General features: G+C 44.0%; 1 protein-coding gene across 5 annotated transcripts in view; it reads right to left on the reverse strand.

Annotated features, from left to right (window-relative positions):
- The window catches only part of arhgap22a (Rho GTPase activating protein 22a), a 376947-nt gene that overhangs the window by 51319 nt on the left and 309508 nt on the right, over positions 1-16120 (reverse strand). For 4 of the 5 annotated variants that reach the window (XM_078530720.1, XM_078530721.1, XM_078530722.1 and 1 more), the window contains one exon: positions 15508-15642. The exons of the other annotated variant lie outside the window; for it this stretch is intronic. In XM_078530720.1, coding sequence (XP_078386846.1) covers positions 15508-15642 — 135 coding nt within the window. The remainder of the gene's footprint in view (positions 1-15507; positions 15643-16120) is intronic. 5 annotated transcript variants of the gene reach the window in all.

The following is a 16120-nucleotide window of genomic DNA, read 5'->3' on the forward strand; positions in this document are numbered from 1 at the left end:
AATTGAAAAGCTAGTCTCAGTGATGGTGACCATGAAACTATCATTGATTGTTGTAAAAACCCATCTGGTTCACTAACGTCCTTTAGGGAAGGAAATCTGCCCTCCTTACCTGGTCTGGCCTACATGTGACTCCAGACCCACAGCAATGTGGTTGACTCTTAACTGCCCTCTGAAATGGCCCAGCAAGCCACTTAGTTCAAGGGCAATTAGGGATGGGCAGCAAATGCTGGCCTTGCCAGCGACGCCCACATCCCGTGAAAGAATAAAGAGACAAAGATCCGGCCTTGATCCCAGAACTCCAGGAAAATCTGTCATTGCCCATAAAAAAACATTGAGGGAAAGCTCCTGAGCTGAAGGCCTCTGTTTCTGTTATTGCTTCTTTGCCCCTGATGATTTTCTTTAACCCGACTCCAGGATGTATGCCAAAAACATCAGGCAAGAGGGGGAGGGGGTAGGGAGCCACTCGATCAATTTCCATTTCATAATGGCACTCTTGCACGTTGACACTGCTGGCTTAAGGTGGTCATGCACAATTGGGTTAACACCGGCAGACTGGATCCCTGTCTGATATCCTGGTTCTCGCAGCCCCAATCCATGTCAGCAATCCCACCAACCAGAAATTTTCCTATCTGTGCTGGCAATGGGAAGATGCTCTAATCCCAAGATTAATGGCCAACCCCCCACCCAACCCATTGACGATTACACAACTCGCACACCAAAAGAATGCCTATTGTCGCAAAGCTTAAAATTTTGTAGAAAATTATTATGGTAGTATAAAGCACTCTTTGCTACATTGTACGCTGGTGCTATGAAGGATTTAATTCGAGCAGATAGTCAGTAACCAGAATACATTTAAATGCTTCTCAGAACTGAGATCAGCTACAACATTTTCTTCACTTTCAAACTGTCAATATAAATTATTCGGCAGTTTTGTAACCTCAGTGTTAGTGTTACTGGATAAACAGGCTCTGTTATGTTAGCATAACAAATGTGTCTTGCACTCTGAATTAAATCTCCGTCGCTGTAAAAAGATTGCAAAAACAATTTTCCCATGGGAAAAAAAAACTCGCTTCTTTATAGCTTGTCTTACATCTTGTATTAATGATCAAAACTATATGATGAGAGGTTGAAGGGGGTGGGGGGTGGGAGGGCGGAGTTGGGGGCGGGGAAGGGGGTGGTTGCAGAGGGAAGGGGAGATCCAACGTCACTCATTTCCAAGTGGGAAATTCCTGCTCGTGATTTGAGTCGTGATTCGCCGGCCTCAGGTTAGCCTGTCATTTTATAACTCAAGATGCTCAAAACAAATAAAAGGCTCATGACGTTTTCAGTTTTTGTTTACGTAGTGCTCAGCAAGAGTGCTGCTTCTATGCGCCCCCCCCCACCCCCCCACCCCCGCCAAAAAATAAAACACTTTGGCCCGTCACCCATGTTGCCCTGGGATTGCTTTCCCTCTCCTTCCCAGATCCGAGTGTTAGAGCCGACCAGATCCCCCCTTCCCAACCTGCAGAAGGATGCTGGTTTGTGACAAATAAGAGCAGGGAGGAGACCACACGGCCCATTGAGCCTGCTCCGCTATTCAACACGATCATGACTCCACTTTCCCACCCACTCCCCATATTCCTTGATTCCCTGAAAGACCAAAAATCTGTCTATATCAGCCTTAAATGTATTCAATGATGGCGCATCCACAGCCCTCTGGGGTAGAGAATTTCAAAGATTCACAACCCTTTGAGTGAAGAAACTTCTCCTCATCTCAGTCCTAAGTAATCAGCCCCTTATCCTGAGACTATGTCCCCACGTTCCAGATTCCCCAGCCAGGGGAAATAACCTCTCTACGTCTACCCTCTCATGCACCCTGTAATCTGAAATGTTTCAATGAGATTACCTCTCATTCTTCTAAACTCCAGAGAGTATAGACCAAATTCACTCAACCTCTCATAATAGGACAACCCTCTCATCCCAGGGACCATTCTTACAACCAAAATTAATTAGCTCACACCTCCCCACATTATACTCAATTTGCCACCTTGTTGCCCACTCGCTTAATCTGTCCATGTCTCTTTGCATCCTCCTCGCAGCTCGCATTCCCACCTAGCTTTTCATCATCAGCTAACTTAGATACATTGCTCACTCACTCTTTGCCTAAGCTCAGTGGTATTTAACTCAGATCTGAATCCGAATTTGGTGCAGGCCTCAGGCTGGGACTGACCTGTGGATGGAGATGTTGCTGAGCCCACTTTGCACCCATTTTAGGCCCAAGTCAAATTTCTTGGCTGATACCTTGCAATTGGGAGCCTTATCAGTGGAACACACCCTGTTAAATATCAACTGAAAGACCAAGAGCAGTTTGAATACTTGTTACTAATCTCAGCTAACATATTTCAGACATCAATGGACATCAGATCAGCTCCACTTGCCTGGATGAGTATAGTTTCAACAACACTCAAAAAGCTCGACATCATCCAGGACAAAGCAGCCTGCTTGATTGACATCTCATTCACCACCCTAAACATCCACTTGATCCCTCCAACACTGACGCACAGTGGCAGCAGCGTTTACCATCTACAAGATGCACTGCAGCAACTCACCAAGGCTCCTTTCACTGCACCTTCAAAGCCCATGACCTCTATCATCTAGGAGGACAAGGGGAGCAGATGTATGGGGAACACCACCACCTGCAGGTTGCCCTCCAAGCCACTCACTACCCTGACTTGGAAACATATCACCGTTCCTTCACTGTCGCTGGGTTAAAATCCTGGAACTCCCTTCCTAACAGCACTGTGGGTGTACCTACACCACAGGGTCTGCAGCGGTTCAAAAAGGCAGCTCACCACCACCTTCTCAGGGGCATTTAGGGACGGGCAATAAATGCTGGCCTTGCCGGCAATACTCACATCCCATGAAAGCATAAAAATAACTCCCACGTTGCAGCATGAAGCAGAAAGGACTCATTGATACAGCCAAAAAATATTTCCTTTCAGTCCCTTGTTTTTGCTATTGTGGCCTCAGTGATAAAGGTATGGCATTGGCGGGTTGTCTTATGAGGAAAGGTTGGACAGGCTAGGCTTGTATCCGCGTAAGTTTAGAAGAGTAAGAGGTGACTTGATTGAAACACATGAGATCCTGAGGGGTGGATGTGGAAAGGATGTTTCCTCTTGTGGGAAAATCTAGAACTAGGGGCTAAATCTGACCTATGTCGGGCGGGCTGGGTGGAAGTGGGTGGGGGCGGGCATGGATCTGCCGCCCACAATTGGCTGCGCGCCACTATTTTTCGTGGGCGGGCCAATTAAGGTCCACCTGGTGTAATACACGTTCCATAGCGCTCAGCGCTACCTGTGCGGGCGGGGGGGGGAGGGAGAGTCGGGGCCTGCGCTCTTGCGCGCATGTGCACAATAGAGCTCAACTATCTCCCTGAAGCACGGAGCTGTTGAATAAAACTTTTGAATAAAAGTAGTTAAACATTATTTAAACATGTCCCATCATGTGTCAGTGTCACAAGAGCTGGGACGTGTTTGTGAATTTCGCAAAATTTAATGATTTTATAAAACCTTCAGGAAACCTCATCCCGCCCGGGGTCACTGTTTAAAAATAGGGGGTCACCCATTTAAAACAGAAATGAGGTAAAAGAAATTTCACTTAGAGGGTCGTGAGTCTTTGAAACTCTCTTCCTGAAAAGGTGGTGGAAGCAGAGTCTTTGAATATTTTTAAGGCAGAGGTGGATAGATTCTTGGTAAGCAGCGGGGTGGTAGGTTATCGGCGGTAGGCGGGATGCAGATTTCAGGTTACTATTAGATCAGCCATGATCTTATTAAATGGCGGAGCAGGCTCGAGGGGCTGAATGGCCTACTCCTGCTCCTGGTTCATATTTTCGTATGGAATTGGCTTCACTAGCCTTGTTTAGGGTAGACAAATTCTTCCATGGTTCGTGGTCCTGGTGGTTGTACAGCAACCCCTATTGGATGCGCTTATGCGTGGGCACCAATCATAATTGATGGAGATGGCCTCCACAGCAGAATAACCTGTCGCTGCGTATTAGGCACCTAGTACACCAGTGATGAACAAGAAACAGGTTCCTTTAATTCAGTCGCTAGTCAGAAGGAGTTGAACAAAATAACGACAGGTTCCCAAGCAATTCTCATTTAGACATTGGAATTAAGTTTTGAACAATTGTCTACAAAGCATGAGGGAATAAATCAGCAGAACGGACACAGACTGGGTGCGTAGCTCAGTCATGCAAGTATGGCAGCCAGCGAATGTTGAACATGTCATTCAAATTCCTTCCCTGTTAGAAATACAATAAGGACTGAATAGGCGAGCAGTTCAATTGCAATGTTTAACGATTTTTGCTTTGAGCAGCTGGATGGGACAACTTCTAGTATAAATATATGCGTATCATGAATTTGTTACTTATTTTCCTGTTCATCTTTTTGTTCAATAAATCCCCTTGACGGTTCAAACTTAAATTGAGGCCTGATGTCATGATGCACTGCTGGGAGAGAGACCCCACTGAGGTATAGTGATGAGTATAAAGGTGCTCTGTTCGTTATTTTGGGGATATTGTTGAAATTCTTTCTGAATACCAAGGCAAATGAAGGAGATTTGCAAAGGCACAGGGAGTTGAGGTACACATAGGGCCAAACATATTGGAGTGGAAAAGACACAAATGCCGAACAAGTCAAATTCTTCATTGATAGGGCAGGAGCAAGGTCAGAGGTCATAAAATGCAATTAATATTGACCTTGGTTGTTTTGAGTCATAATTAGTAAATTAAACCCTTTAGCTACAGAGCTCTCCATGCACAATCTTTTTCTGTAAATATTCTCCACCAGGGATTTAAAGGAATAACTTATTTATGATATTTTGCACTATTATACTCAGCGTTTTGTTTTTGCCTGCTTAATTCTACCATCCTGGGCTTATGGTATTCCATGTGCTATAAAATCTCGTATTTATAAAATTCTTTCATGGGATTTGAGCGCCATTGGCTGGGCCAGCATTTGTTGCCCATCCCTAATTGCCCTTGAGAAGGTGGTGGTGAGCTGCCTTCTTGAACCGCTGCAGTCCATGTGGTGTAGGTACACCCACAGTGCTGTTAGGGAGGGAGTTCCAGGACAGTGAAGGAATGGGGATATATTTCCAAGTCAGGATGGCGAGTGGCTTGGAGCGGAACTTGCAGGCGGTGGTGCTCCCATGCGTTGGCTGCCTTTGTCCTCCAGTCGGTAAAGGTTGCAGGTTTGGAAGGTGCTCTCTCAGGAGGGTCAGGGAGTTGCTGTAATGCATCTTGTATATGGTGCAGACTGGCTGCCACTGTGCGCAGTGGTGGAGGGAGTGAATGTTTCAGATGGTGGATGGGGTGCCGATCAAGCAGGCTGCTTTGTCCTGGATGATGTCAAGCTTCTTGATTGTTGTTGGAGCTGCACTCATCCAGGCAAGCAGAGATTTTACCATAACACTCCCGACTTGTGCCTTGCAGGTGGTGGACAAGCCTTGGGAAGTTAGGAGGTGCGTTACCCGCTGCAGAATTGCCAGCCTGTGAACTGCTCTTGTAGTCACAGTATTTATATGGCTGGTCCAGTTCAGTAGCTGCACTTGTAATTTAAGATTTGCTCAGAGTGAAATCCAATTAAGTCACATTGATGCATTAACCAGACTCCAATGTCTGGAGGCCATAAACATCGACCTGAATCAGTAACCTCCATACCGGATTTAATGGCACTTCAAATCAATAACTTGCACTTATGTGGGCCTTTAACCCAGTAAGTATGTCCCAACATATTTCAGACAGTGCTGATTAGGTCAAAGATTGAGTTAAGGAGAAGCCTGCTGGTTGAAGTTAGACTGGAAGAAGGATTTTGAAGTTGGGGAGGGATGTTGGGTGTCAGAAAGGTTTGAGAAGACGTTTTTCCAAGTGGTAGGGGAAGGTGATTGAAAATTCTTCCTTTGATAGTGAAGTGGATAGCAGAGGAAATGGAAAAGAGGCCAGATTCGGAGATGTACCTGGGGACATAGGAGTGGAGGAAATGGCAGAGGAAGCACAGGGTTGTGGAAGGATTTAAAAAGAAAGTAAAAGATTTTGAAAGCACTGAGGTAAAGGAAACTAATCAACTTGTTCGAATCCTTGAATTTTTATATTGCTAAAACAACCAACAATTTAAATACTGTAATCGTAAATGACACCTATTAATGCTTACATTCTTCACCATTTAGGTTTTATTTAAATGTTGGTGTTAGGCTCTGTGTCTATCCATTTGGGACAAGTCTCTTAATCTCTGGGCATGATGGTAAAATTTCCCCTGCCATTGGTTGAATTGCTTTTTCAGTTTACAAGCCAAATTTGAAGAGTGAACATTTCAGACATTTGTCCATTTACCTATATTTATTGGTCAAAGAAAAATCAGCATTTTTTGAATCTTTTGGCAGTTTTCCAAAGTCACCTGCCAGCCTCTGTGCTTCAATCCTTCTATGTCATCACACTGGATCACACACACATGCCTTCCTTATAGTTTCAGAGCAATAAGAATTACTGAGTGATATTCTGTCCCTCACACCCCCACAGGCCATCCTGTTCCCAGGTTCACCCTAAGCTGCCGCTCCTAGGCTCTGTCAAATTTTCACCCCCACAAAGATGTTGAGGCTGTGGGGTCAATTGAAAATTTCATAAACTGTGATATTGATAGAGTTTCTTGGTCAGGCAAAGGTATTTATCAAGGGATACAGAACCAAAGTGGGCAGATGGAGTTAAGATACAGGTCAGCCATGATCCAACTAAATGGCAGAATAGGCTTGAGGGGCTGAATGGCCTACCCTTGTTCCTATATTCCTAATGTTTTGTTTTAGGAACTGAATTGGGCTCCATTGCGCGATTGGCAATTCCTGATCTCAACAACTTATTTTTATATAGTGTCTTTAGTAGCAAAACATCTCAAGACATTCCCAAGTCCCAAGCATTTGGTCAACTGTCCTAATGCCACCTTTGCCTTTGTATCAGATGTTTTGTCTTGTGAATTGCCCTGAGATGTTGTACAATATTAATGGTGGTATATAAATGTAGGGAGTTCTCGTGGCACAGGGGTAGCATAGCTACCTTTGAGTCAGCAGGTTCAAGACCCATTTCAGGACTTCATAACATCACCAGGCAGGTTGGTTTATCAGCTTATAAATCCTTCCAATATGCCTGATGGTAGGCGGTAAGAGTGGGAGAGTTTCATAGTCAGCCACACTGCAGAATGCAACGGCAAACCACTGTGGTACTTCGCCAAGCATAATCACAGACCAATCTAATGGAAGTCTATGGTCGTCAATGGCCTTTTAGGGCATGGTGTCTGGAGGAGGAGGACATAAATGCATTTGTTGTTGTTGAAGAGCAAGGATTCCATTGGGAGCCTGGTCTGTGGTAGGTAGTTGACCCAGAATTCAGAAACCATGGCCTCGGTCACAGCAGGGCCACACGGTAGGTAGAGGTCACTTTCGACTCACCTCTGATTAGCATACTGTCCTTAAGGAGAACTTCCCTCCTCAAAATCTAAGACTTAATAAGTGAAGAGCCCATGGTGTTGGGGGTAATATATTAGCATGGATAGAGGATTGGCTAACTAATAGAAGGCAGAGAGTTGGGATAAGGGGGGCATTTTCACGACGGCAACCTGTAACTGGTGGAGTGCCACAGGGATCAGTGCTGGGGCCACAATTATTTACAATATACATTAATGAGTGGGTGAGGGAAGTGAATGTACTATCACCAAGTTTGAGGATGACAAAAAAATAGGTGGGAAGGCAAGTGGTGAGGATGACACAACAAGTCTACAGAGGGTTATAGACAGGTTAAGTGAGTGGGCAAAAACTTGGCAGATGGAATATAATGTGGGAAAATGTGAGGTTATGCATTTTGGCAGGAAGAATAGAGGAGCTGAATATTATTTAAATGGAGAAAGACTGCAGAAGGCTACAGCACAGAGGAATTTGGGAGTCCTTGTGCATGAATCCCAAAAAGCTGACATACAAGCTCAGCAGGTAATAGGGAAGGGAAATGGAATGTTGGAATGGAGTATAAAATTAGGGAAGTCTTGCTAAAACTATACAAGGCACCTGTTAGACCACACCTAGAATACTGTGAACAGTTTTGGTCCCCTTATCTAAGGAGAGATATACTGGCATTGGAGGCAGTCCAGAGAAGGTTCACTAGGTTGATCCCAGATATGGAGGGATTTTCTTATGAGGAGAGGTTGAGTAGGTTGGGCCTATACTCATTGGAGTTTAGAAGAATGAGAGGCGACCTTATTGAAACATGTAAGATTTTTAGGGGGCTTGACAGGGTAGATGCTAAGAGGTTGTTTCCCCTTGTGGGAGAGTCTAGGACCGAGGGCATGATCTCAGAGTGAGGGGCCACCCATTTAAAACATGAGGAGGAATTTCTTCTCTCAGAGAAATGTGTGGAATTCTTTACCGCAGAGGGCTGTAGAGGCTGAGCCGTTAATTATATTCAAGGCTGAGTTAGACAGATTTTTAATCAGTAAGGGAATCAAGGTTTATGGGGAAAAGGCAGGAAAGTGAATTTGAGGATTATCAGATCAGCCATGATCTCATTGAATGGTGGAACAAACTTGAAGGGCCGAATGGCCTACTTCTGCTCCTATGCCTTGGTCTTATGGGACAAAGCTGCTAATTTATCAAGGCACCTTCATGCAGCTATGCTGACTCTGCTTGATTATATTATGCATTTCTAAATGCTCTGCTATTACATCCTTTATAATAGACTCTAACATTTTCCCAATGACGGATGTTAAGCTAACTGGCCTATAGTTAGCTGTGTTTTGTCTCCCTCCCTTTTTGAATTAGGGTGTTACATTGGCAGTTTTCCAATCATCTGGGACTCTTCCAGAATCTAAGGATTCCTAGAAGATTACTACCTGTGCATCCACTATTTTTTGTGTAGCTGCTTCCTTTAATATCCTAGGATGCAGCCCATCAGGTGCAGGAGACTTCGCGGCCTTTAGTCCCATTAGCTTCCCTAGTACTTTTTCTCTAGTGATAGTTATTGTATTTATTTCCTCCCCCCACCCCGCCCCCACACACTTTTGCCCCTTGATTATTTCATGTTTTTGGAATGCTATTAGTATCTTATACCGTGAAGAATGATGCAAAGTATTTATTCAACTCCTCTGACATTTCCTGGTTCCCCATTATTGTTTCCCCAGCCTCATTCTCTCTAAGGGGCCTATGTTCACTTTGGCCTCTCTCTTCCTTTTTATATATTTAAAGAAGCTCTTACTGAATGTTTTTATATTACTTGCTAGTTTACCCTCAAAGTTTATTTTATAAGTATACTTACAAAATAAGCTTAAAATAATTAAAAGTTTTCTTTGTTACCATGGCCCTGAGCTTATGTGACAAAAATAACACAGCATTTTGCTCTTTCGTTCCACAGATGCTGCCTGATCTGCTGAGTGTTTTCCATGCATCTTCTGTGTTTTTATTTCAGATTTCCACCATTCACACTATTCCACTTCTGTTGTAAAACATCTCAGTGTTGCTTAAGTTTTTGTAATTATTTCCTCCCCATCCCCTTTTGCCCCCTAGATTATTTTGTATTTTTGGAATGCTATTGGTATCTGATACCGTGAAGACTGGTGCAAAGTATTTATCCAACTCCTCTGACATTTCCTGGTTCCCCATTATTAACAGTCTTAATGGCTGTATGTAATAAGAAAATCCCCACGATAGCTTTTATAGTGAATAATGCTGGAGGTTTTGGGCAAAGTGACTAAAGACAGGCAAAGTGACTGCAAAAGGGGTGGGAAATGGTTAAAGGATAAGTGAGCAGAGGTAACATCTATGGTCTGATGGGCCCCTTGTCTACTGATTCACTGTTGCTTTGCTAATGCTAGAACACGTATGCAGTCCACCTGGCTATTTAAAGCAGCTGGGAACGTGAAAATGTGAGAGAGCAGCTCCCTGGAGAAAGCTCCAATTTCTCTGCCGGACAGGAAATCTTTTTTGCAATAATCTTCTCTCTATCTTTATTAGTGCCATTTATTTATGGAGTAATCCGACCATGGCAAGGATCGGGCACTTCAAAGAGGTATCGCCTTACGAAAGAGGGATCCGCAAATTTACTTTCCTGGCAATTTTTTTTTTTTAAAAAAGTGTATTCATTCTTGACGTGTGAACATTGCAGGCAAGGCCAAAATTTATGACCCATTCCTAATTACCCTTGAGAAGGTGGTGGTGAGCTGCTGTGTGGCTTAGGTTCGCGCACAGTGTCCTTACTCTGTCACACTTTGATACCACTGAGTGGCACCATTTCAAGAGGGCAGCTAAGAATCAGCCACATTGCTGTGGGGCTGGAGTCACATGTAGGTCAGACCAGGTAAGGACGGCAGGTTTCCTCCCTGGTAGGGCATTCGTGATGGGTTTTTACAGCAGTCCAGTAGGTTCGTGACCGTTATTAACGAGACTAGCATTTTACTCCAGATTTATTCATTCAATTGAAGGTTCCGTCAGCTCTCAAAACTCCAAATCACGGCCAGAATTTTCACGTCGGCGTGCAGGGGCGGGCCTAGCATGCCGATGCGTAAAACGACGCGCGGTGATGTCGGCCGTGCGTCCCGACGTCACCGCGCGTCATTCCGATCTTTCGCTCGGCGGGCGCGCACCAGAGGGGGCTGCGCGCCCGCCGAACTGTCAAAGGCCTATTAGGACCATTAGGAGACTAATTTAGGTAATTGACAGGGCTGCCCGTCCAACCTTAAGGTTGGCGGGGGGGCGCAGGCGAAGAGCCCAGGCGACCTTCGCGTTTTTCATGGAAACCTCATCCACGGGCGGGATGAGGTTTCCTGAAGGTTTTATTCAATACGCAAATTTTTTTTTTACACAATTCATAAACATGTCCCAGCTCATGTGATACTGTCACACGAGGGGACGTGTCTAAATAATTTTAATCTTTCTTTATTTTAAACTTTCAATTTGAACTTAATCTCCCTGAGGCATCTCCGTGCCTCAGGGAGATTTCTGTGCTCTTGCGCGTGCACAGAAGAGCGCAGGCCTACCGACTCTCCCTCCTCCCCTCCTCCTCCACACAGGTAGCGCTGAACGCTACCGGCCGTGCGTCACGCTGGGCGGGCCTTAATTGTCCGGCCCACGTAAAATGGCGGCGCGCAGCCGATTGCGGGCGGCGATCGGTTCCGCGCCCGCTCCCGAGCAGCCTGCCCGACAGGCAGAAAACCCTGCCCTATGAGTTCTGGCCTCAGTCACTTTGCCACAATGTTACCGCTCAATAAATGGCACAATTTGTACTGAGACTAATTCCTTGGATATGATGCCATTTTGAGAGAAATGATGACCCGTCTCTCTCTCCTCCAAAAAAGATTTTGCCAAATATTTTTTCCTTTGTTGAACGCACTGCTCCGTTTAAGAAGATGAGCCCGGCTATTTCACTATGACAACATTTACCTCAGGAATTTCCCGTTCAATGTTCTATCATTTGGGCGATGAAATAATAAGCAAAAACAGTGACTGTTTTCTCCCCAATGACAGCTCACAGCAGGAATCACTCATCTGCAACAGATCCACATCCCAGCAGCAAGTGACCTTTTCGCCTTGCCCAGAATTACCATATGAGTTAAGTTGTCTGCTAGAAAGCTGGGGAACGTTAATAAAACAGAGCATGGATTTCAAAAGGACATTACTGCTGGTTGTGTTTATTTACGAGCCAGAGATTCCAGCAAAAACTAACCTGCTCAGTGTTATCCAACAACGCAGCAGATCATGAACATAGTAATCTCCTCATTGTTATTTTCAACGTATTTTAAAAAGACGGTGATAGGTTACGTTTACAGCCAAACACCCTTGAGAGGTGGTTGAGCTGGTAACAGCTTCACACTTTCACCGAGCAGTCTGTCAACACATACAAGTCTTATTTCTTGTGTGTCTTTTCCATCACTCAGTAGCATCGAGAAAGGATTGAGACCCATTTGTAATACAACACTGTCTCTGGAGACAGCAATGTAATAGAGGGGTGACATACACAGCTTGCAGAGGGCCAGACAATCGCCAAGCTAGAGTTTAGAAGAATGAACATGATCTCGTTGAAAATTCTTATAGGGGTCGGCAGGGTAGATGCAGGAAGGATGTGGCTGTGGAGGTGGGGGAAGAGAGGGGAAGGGGGTCTAGAACCAAAGGACACAGTCTCAGAATAAGAGGTAGGCCATTTAGGACTAAGATGATTTCTTCACTCAGAGGGTGGTGAATCTTTGGAATTCTCTACCCCAGGGGGGCTGTGGAGGTTCAGTCATTGAGCATGTTCAAGACAGAGATTGATAGATTTCTAGATATTAAAGATATCAAGGCATATGGGAATGGTGCGGGGAAATGGGACTGAGATACAAGATCAGTCACTGCCAAGTTGAATGGCAGAGCAGGCTTGAGGGGCCAAATGGACTTATGTTTCTGTGTCCCCAATGTTCTCTTCCCCTAGAAGTTGAGGTGATTTGGGGGCAAACAGTGGCAGTGAGCATGGGGTGGGGGTTGCTATTTTCTGTCCACTCGTACTAGCAATGCAAATTTTACACTGCTGGTCTGTAGGAGCATTTCCTGACCATTGGTGAATGTTCATATCCAGAATCATATGTGGCTTTAGAGAAATGACTCACACAATCATTGGAGTGGTCTGAATCTACCCAACAGTATTACCACAGTGGGAACAGCGCTGCAATATAAACATGGCATATGGCAGCTTCCGGGCCTTTAACATTATAATACATCCTATACATGCTGGTATTTTACTGACTAGATATTACAATGTAGACTCATTTTTCTTTACGTTGTATCTTTGGGACAGCTTCCTGTCTCTTGTAAGTGTCTCAGACCCTGGATCATTCTAAACAGAAGTATAATAAACTGTTGCAGTTGCATGACTCAAATTATCCAGAGATTACCTCAGAGTAAGAAATAAATACAATTAAATGACTGCACAGATGAAGACCCAGACTAATGGTCACTGACTCGACGCCACTAAGATATCTCATCTCATATCACTGGTCTGTCTCATACTCTCTGGCATTTTCCTGCTTTCTTAATCATTCGTTATCAAAGAAAATCGCTCACTAAACACTTTGAGGAGTTTTTGACTTTTGAGTGTTAGTTTGTATAATTCTCAATGGCAAGACATTGGTCTCATTATTAGTCCATTTTAATGCAGGGATATTTGGTTGGAATATTACTAAGTGCTGTGATACAGGAGCATGCGTTAGTGTATACATTTTGTCTTTCCTTTGTGTTGTCATTTTAATGAAGCAATGGGCATGAAGCTCACTAATGCCGTTAGGAATCAAAGCTCTCCTCATGTCCCAGAAACTGAATAAACTTCATGAAATGGCAAAAAACAAAAGGAGAGAGAAGAAACATACAAGAGTGATTTGAATTCCTTGCATCACATACTGAGGGTGAGCTGTGAGTTGGCACACTTCCCTTTCATCCGGACAACCTAAATCTGAATCCAATCGTGACTGATGGGGATGAACAAACTAGGAACAGGAGTAAGCAATTCTCCTTATTCAGCCATTTCATTAGCCACAGCAGCTCTTATCATCACTCAACAAAATACAAAGAGCTAACAAAATGATAGAGAGGCTCGATGAACCAACTGGCGATTTCTCTTCCAATTAACATCATTGCAGCACCTTATGGTAATGAGATAATAATGATGTTCAGCTCTTAAGACATGTTTTTCCATTAAAATGGATGATTGAAAGATAAGGAAATAGGTAAAAAGCCTTACATTCGCATCCTAATAATCAGTGACTAGGATAGCTTCAATTTAAGCTTGAGAAGCCAGCCTTCTAAGATGGTATGAAATACAGAGTAACAACACACAACCTACAATAACAACAACTTATATATTTATATAGTGCCTTTAATGTAATAGAACATCCCAAGGCACTTCACTGGATAAAACTAAATATGACACTGAGCCACATCAGGAGGTATTAGGTTAGATGGTCAAAAGCTTAGTCAAAGAGGTAGGTTTTAAGGAGTGTCTTCAGGGAGGAGAGTGAGATAGAGAGACGGAGAGGTGCAGGGGGTGAACTCTAGAGCTTAGGGCCTGGATAAGAAAAGGCATGGTCACCCGCTGGTGGAGTGATTAAAATCATGGATGCTCAAAGGACAGAATTAGATGAGGGCTGGTATCTCAGAGGGTTGTGGAGATGGAGTAGATTACAGAGATAGGGAGGGGTGAGACCATGGAAGGATTTGAGAATGAGAATTGCAAAATCAAAACACTGCTTGACATGGAGAGTCAAAGTAGGCCATGGAGCACAAAGGTTATAGGTGAATGGGACTTGCGGCAAGTTAAGACACAGGCAGCAGGATTTTGGGTGGTCTCATGTTTACAGAGGGTAGAACGGGCAATCGGCCAGGAGTGCGTTGGAATAGTCAAGTCTAGAGGTAATGGCATGAATGAGGGTTGCAGCAGGAAATGAGCTGAGACAGGGCCAGAATCAAGCAATGTTATGGAGGTGGAAATATGCTGTCTTAGTGGTGGTGCAAATATATGGTCGGAAGCTCACCTCAAGGTCAAATATGACACCAAGGTTGAGAACAAGCTGGTTTAATCTCAGCCTATGGTAAAAGAAGCTGATGCTAATTGTAAATGCAATTGCCTACTGACCAGTGAACGATGTGGCTTTTTATAAAGATGTAGCTTCAGCAACAACTCGATGCACATAGCAACCCTGTACCCAGTGTGTTACTCTCTCAAAGCGACAACTGGAAATGTTTATGAATTCCACATGAGACATGAATGCTGGATTATCTATCCATTGAGGTGAAAATAATTGCATTAAAATACAACCTTTAAAAAGTAAAAGGTGACGATAATTCTCATTGCATTCGTAGTGTGTAATATGATAAAGAGATGATTAATGAAATTTGTTCGAATAACCAGTCACCACGATTGGGAACAATACCCTAGAAACTTCTCTTGTCCCGTGTTATTCAGTCAGCTCACCAGTGAATAAATTTCAAAGTTGACCATCTTCTAATGAATTATGACAACCCGAGGAGGCCTATTACTTATCACAGTTCAAAAAGAAAGCCCATCACCACCATCTTCTCAAGGACAACTAATGATGAGCAAACATTAGTGATGCTCACACCCTGAGAATTGTTTTCAATGTTGGGCCTCAGGTTTCCTTAATCCAAGAAGCCAATCCCAGTTTTGACTAACGTTAAACAATGTTGCCTTTATGAAGGCCAATTCTTTGCGACTCCAATCTATAGACTGTGCACATGGGAACATGGACGAATAAATTCCACTACATGGAACTGCCCCCTGTCAGATATTCCCAAAGTGGTTGCCATGGTAACTTTGGAGAATCTGTTTCCCAGAGCTGCCCTCCTGGCTGAAGGTGAAAGGTTAGTGATTGGAGGCCATTAGAATGGGTCCTAACATAAGCGGAATACAGTAAATTGGATTTAATATCGGTCCTTAATACAGGTGTATTGGAGTACCTCCACCAAATGGAGCCCATATCACTCGCCTAATGGCCTTCACCCAGTCCTCCATGTCATTCTGGGAGTTTGCCATAAGTAGGAATGCTTCATGATTGACAGCCATCCGGTCCCGGTCCCGATCCCCAGCACCCCCTAGAACAAAAAAAAAGGAGAATCAACAATTTGAGTTGTCACTATTCTGATTGTATCCCTTTACAAGAATTGATGATAACATGAGAGACACCTCATCTACCAGGAGATTTAAAAAAAAAACATTTAATGTTCAAAGGGGGCACTCCAATGCTGGAAAATGGGAAGTCCGTTAAAAGTCTAGTCTGAGGCTGAATTATTTTAGAATCAAAGGTTGACTGAAAGGGGCAAGGGGAAAAATATATATATCAACTGAAGGCTAGGAGGTTCCTTCCAGCTTCTGGATATCCCTGGTCTATGGAATCATCATTCACTGGTTCTAGTCAATAGGGAAGAGGAAAGCTTGTGTTGGATAGGAATCCCTGATTTAACTAGAATGCAGCTGGGAAAGCCTGGTCCTTCCAGGGGATGGCCATGATGTCACAGAGTATGGTCCGATCAGAGTAGCAGCCAGTTAGGGAGCTGGTTGGGAGTAAGGAGG

Source organism: Cetorhinus maximus, chromosome 27 (assembly GCF_964194155.1).
Source record: "Cetorhinus maximus chromosome 27, sCetMax3.hap1.1, whole genome shotgun sequence".
Classification (NCBI taxonomy): Eukaryota; Metazoa; Chordata; class Chondrichthyes; order Lamniformes; family Cetorhinidae; genus Cetorhinus; species Cetorhinus maximus.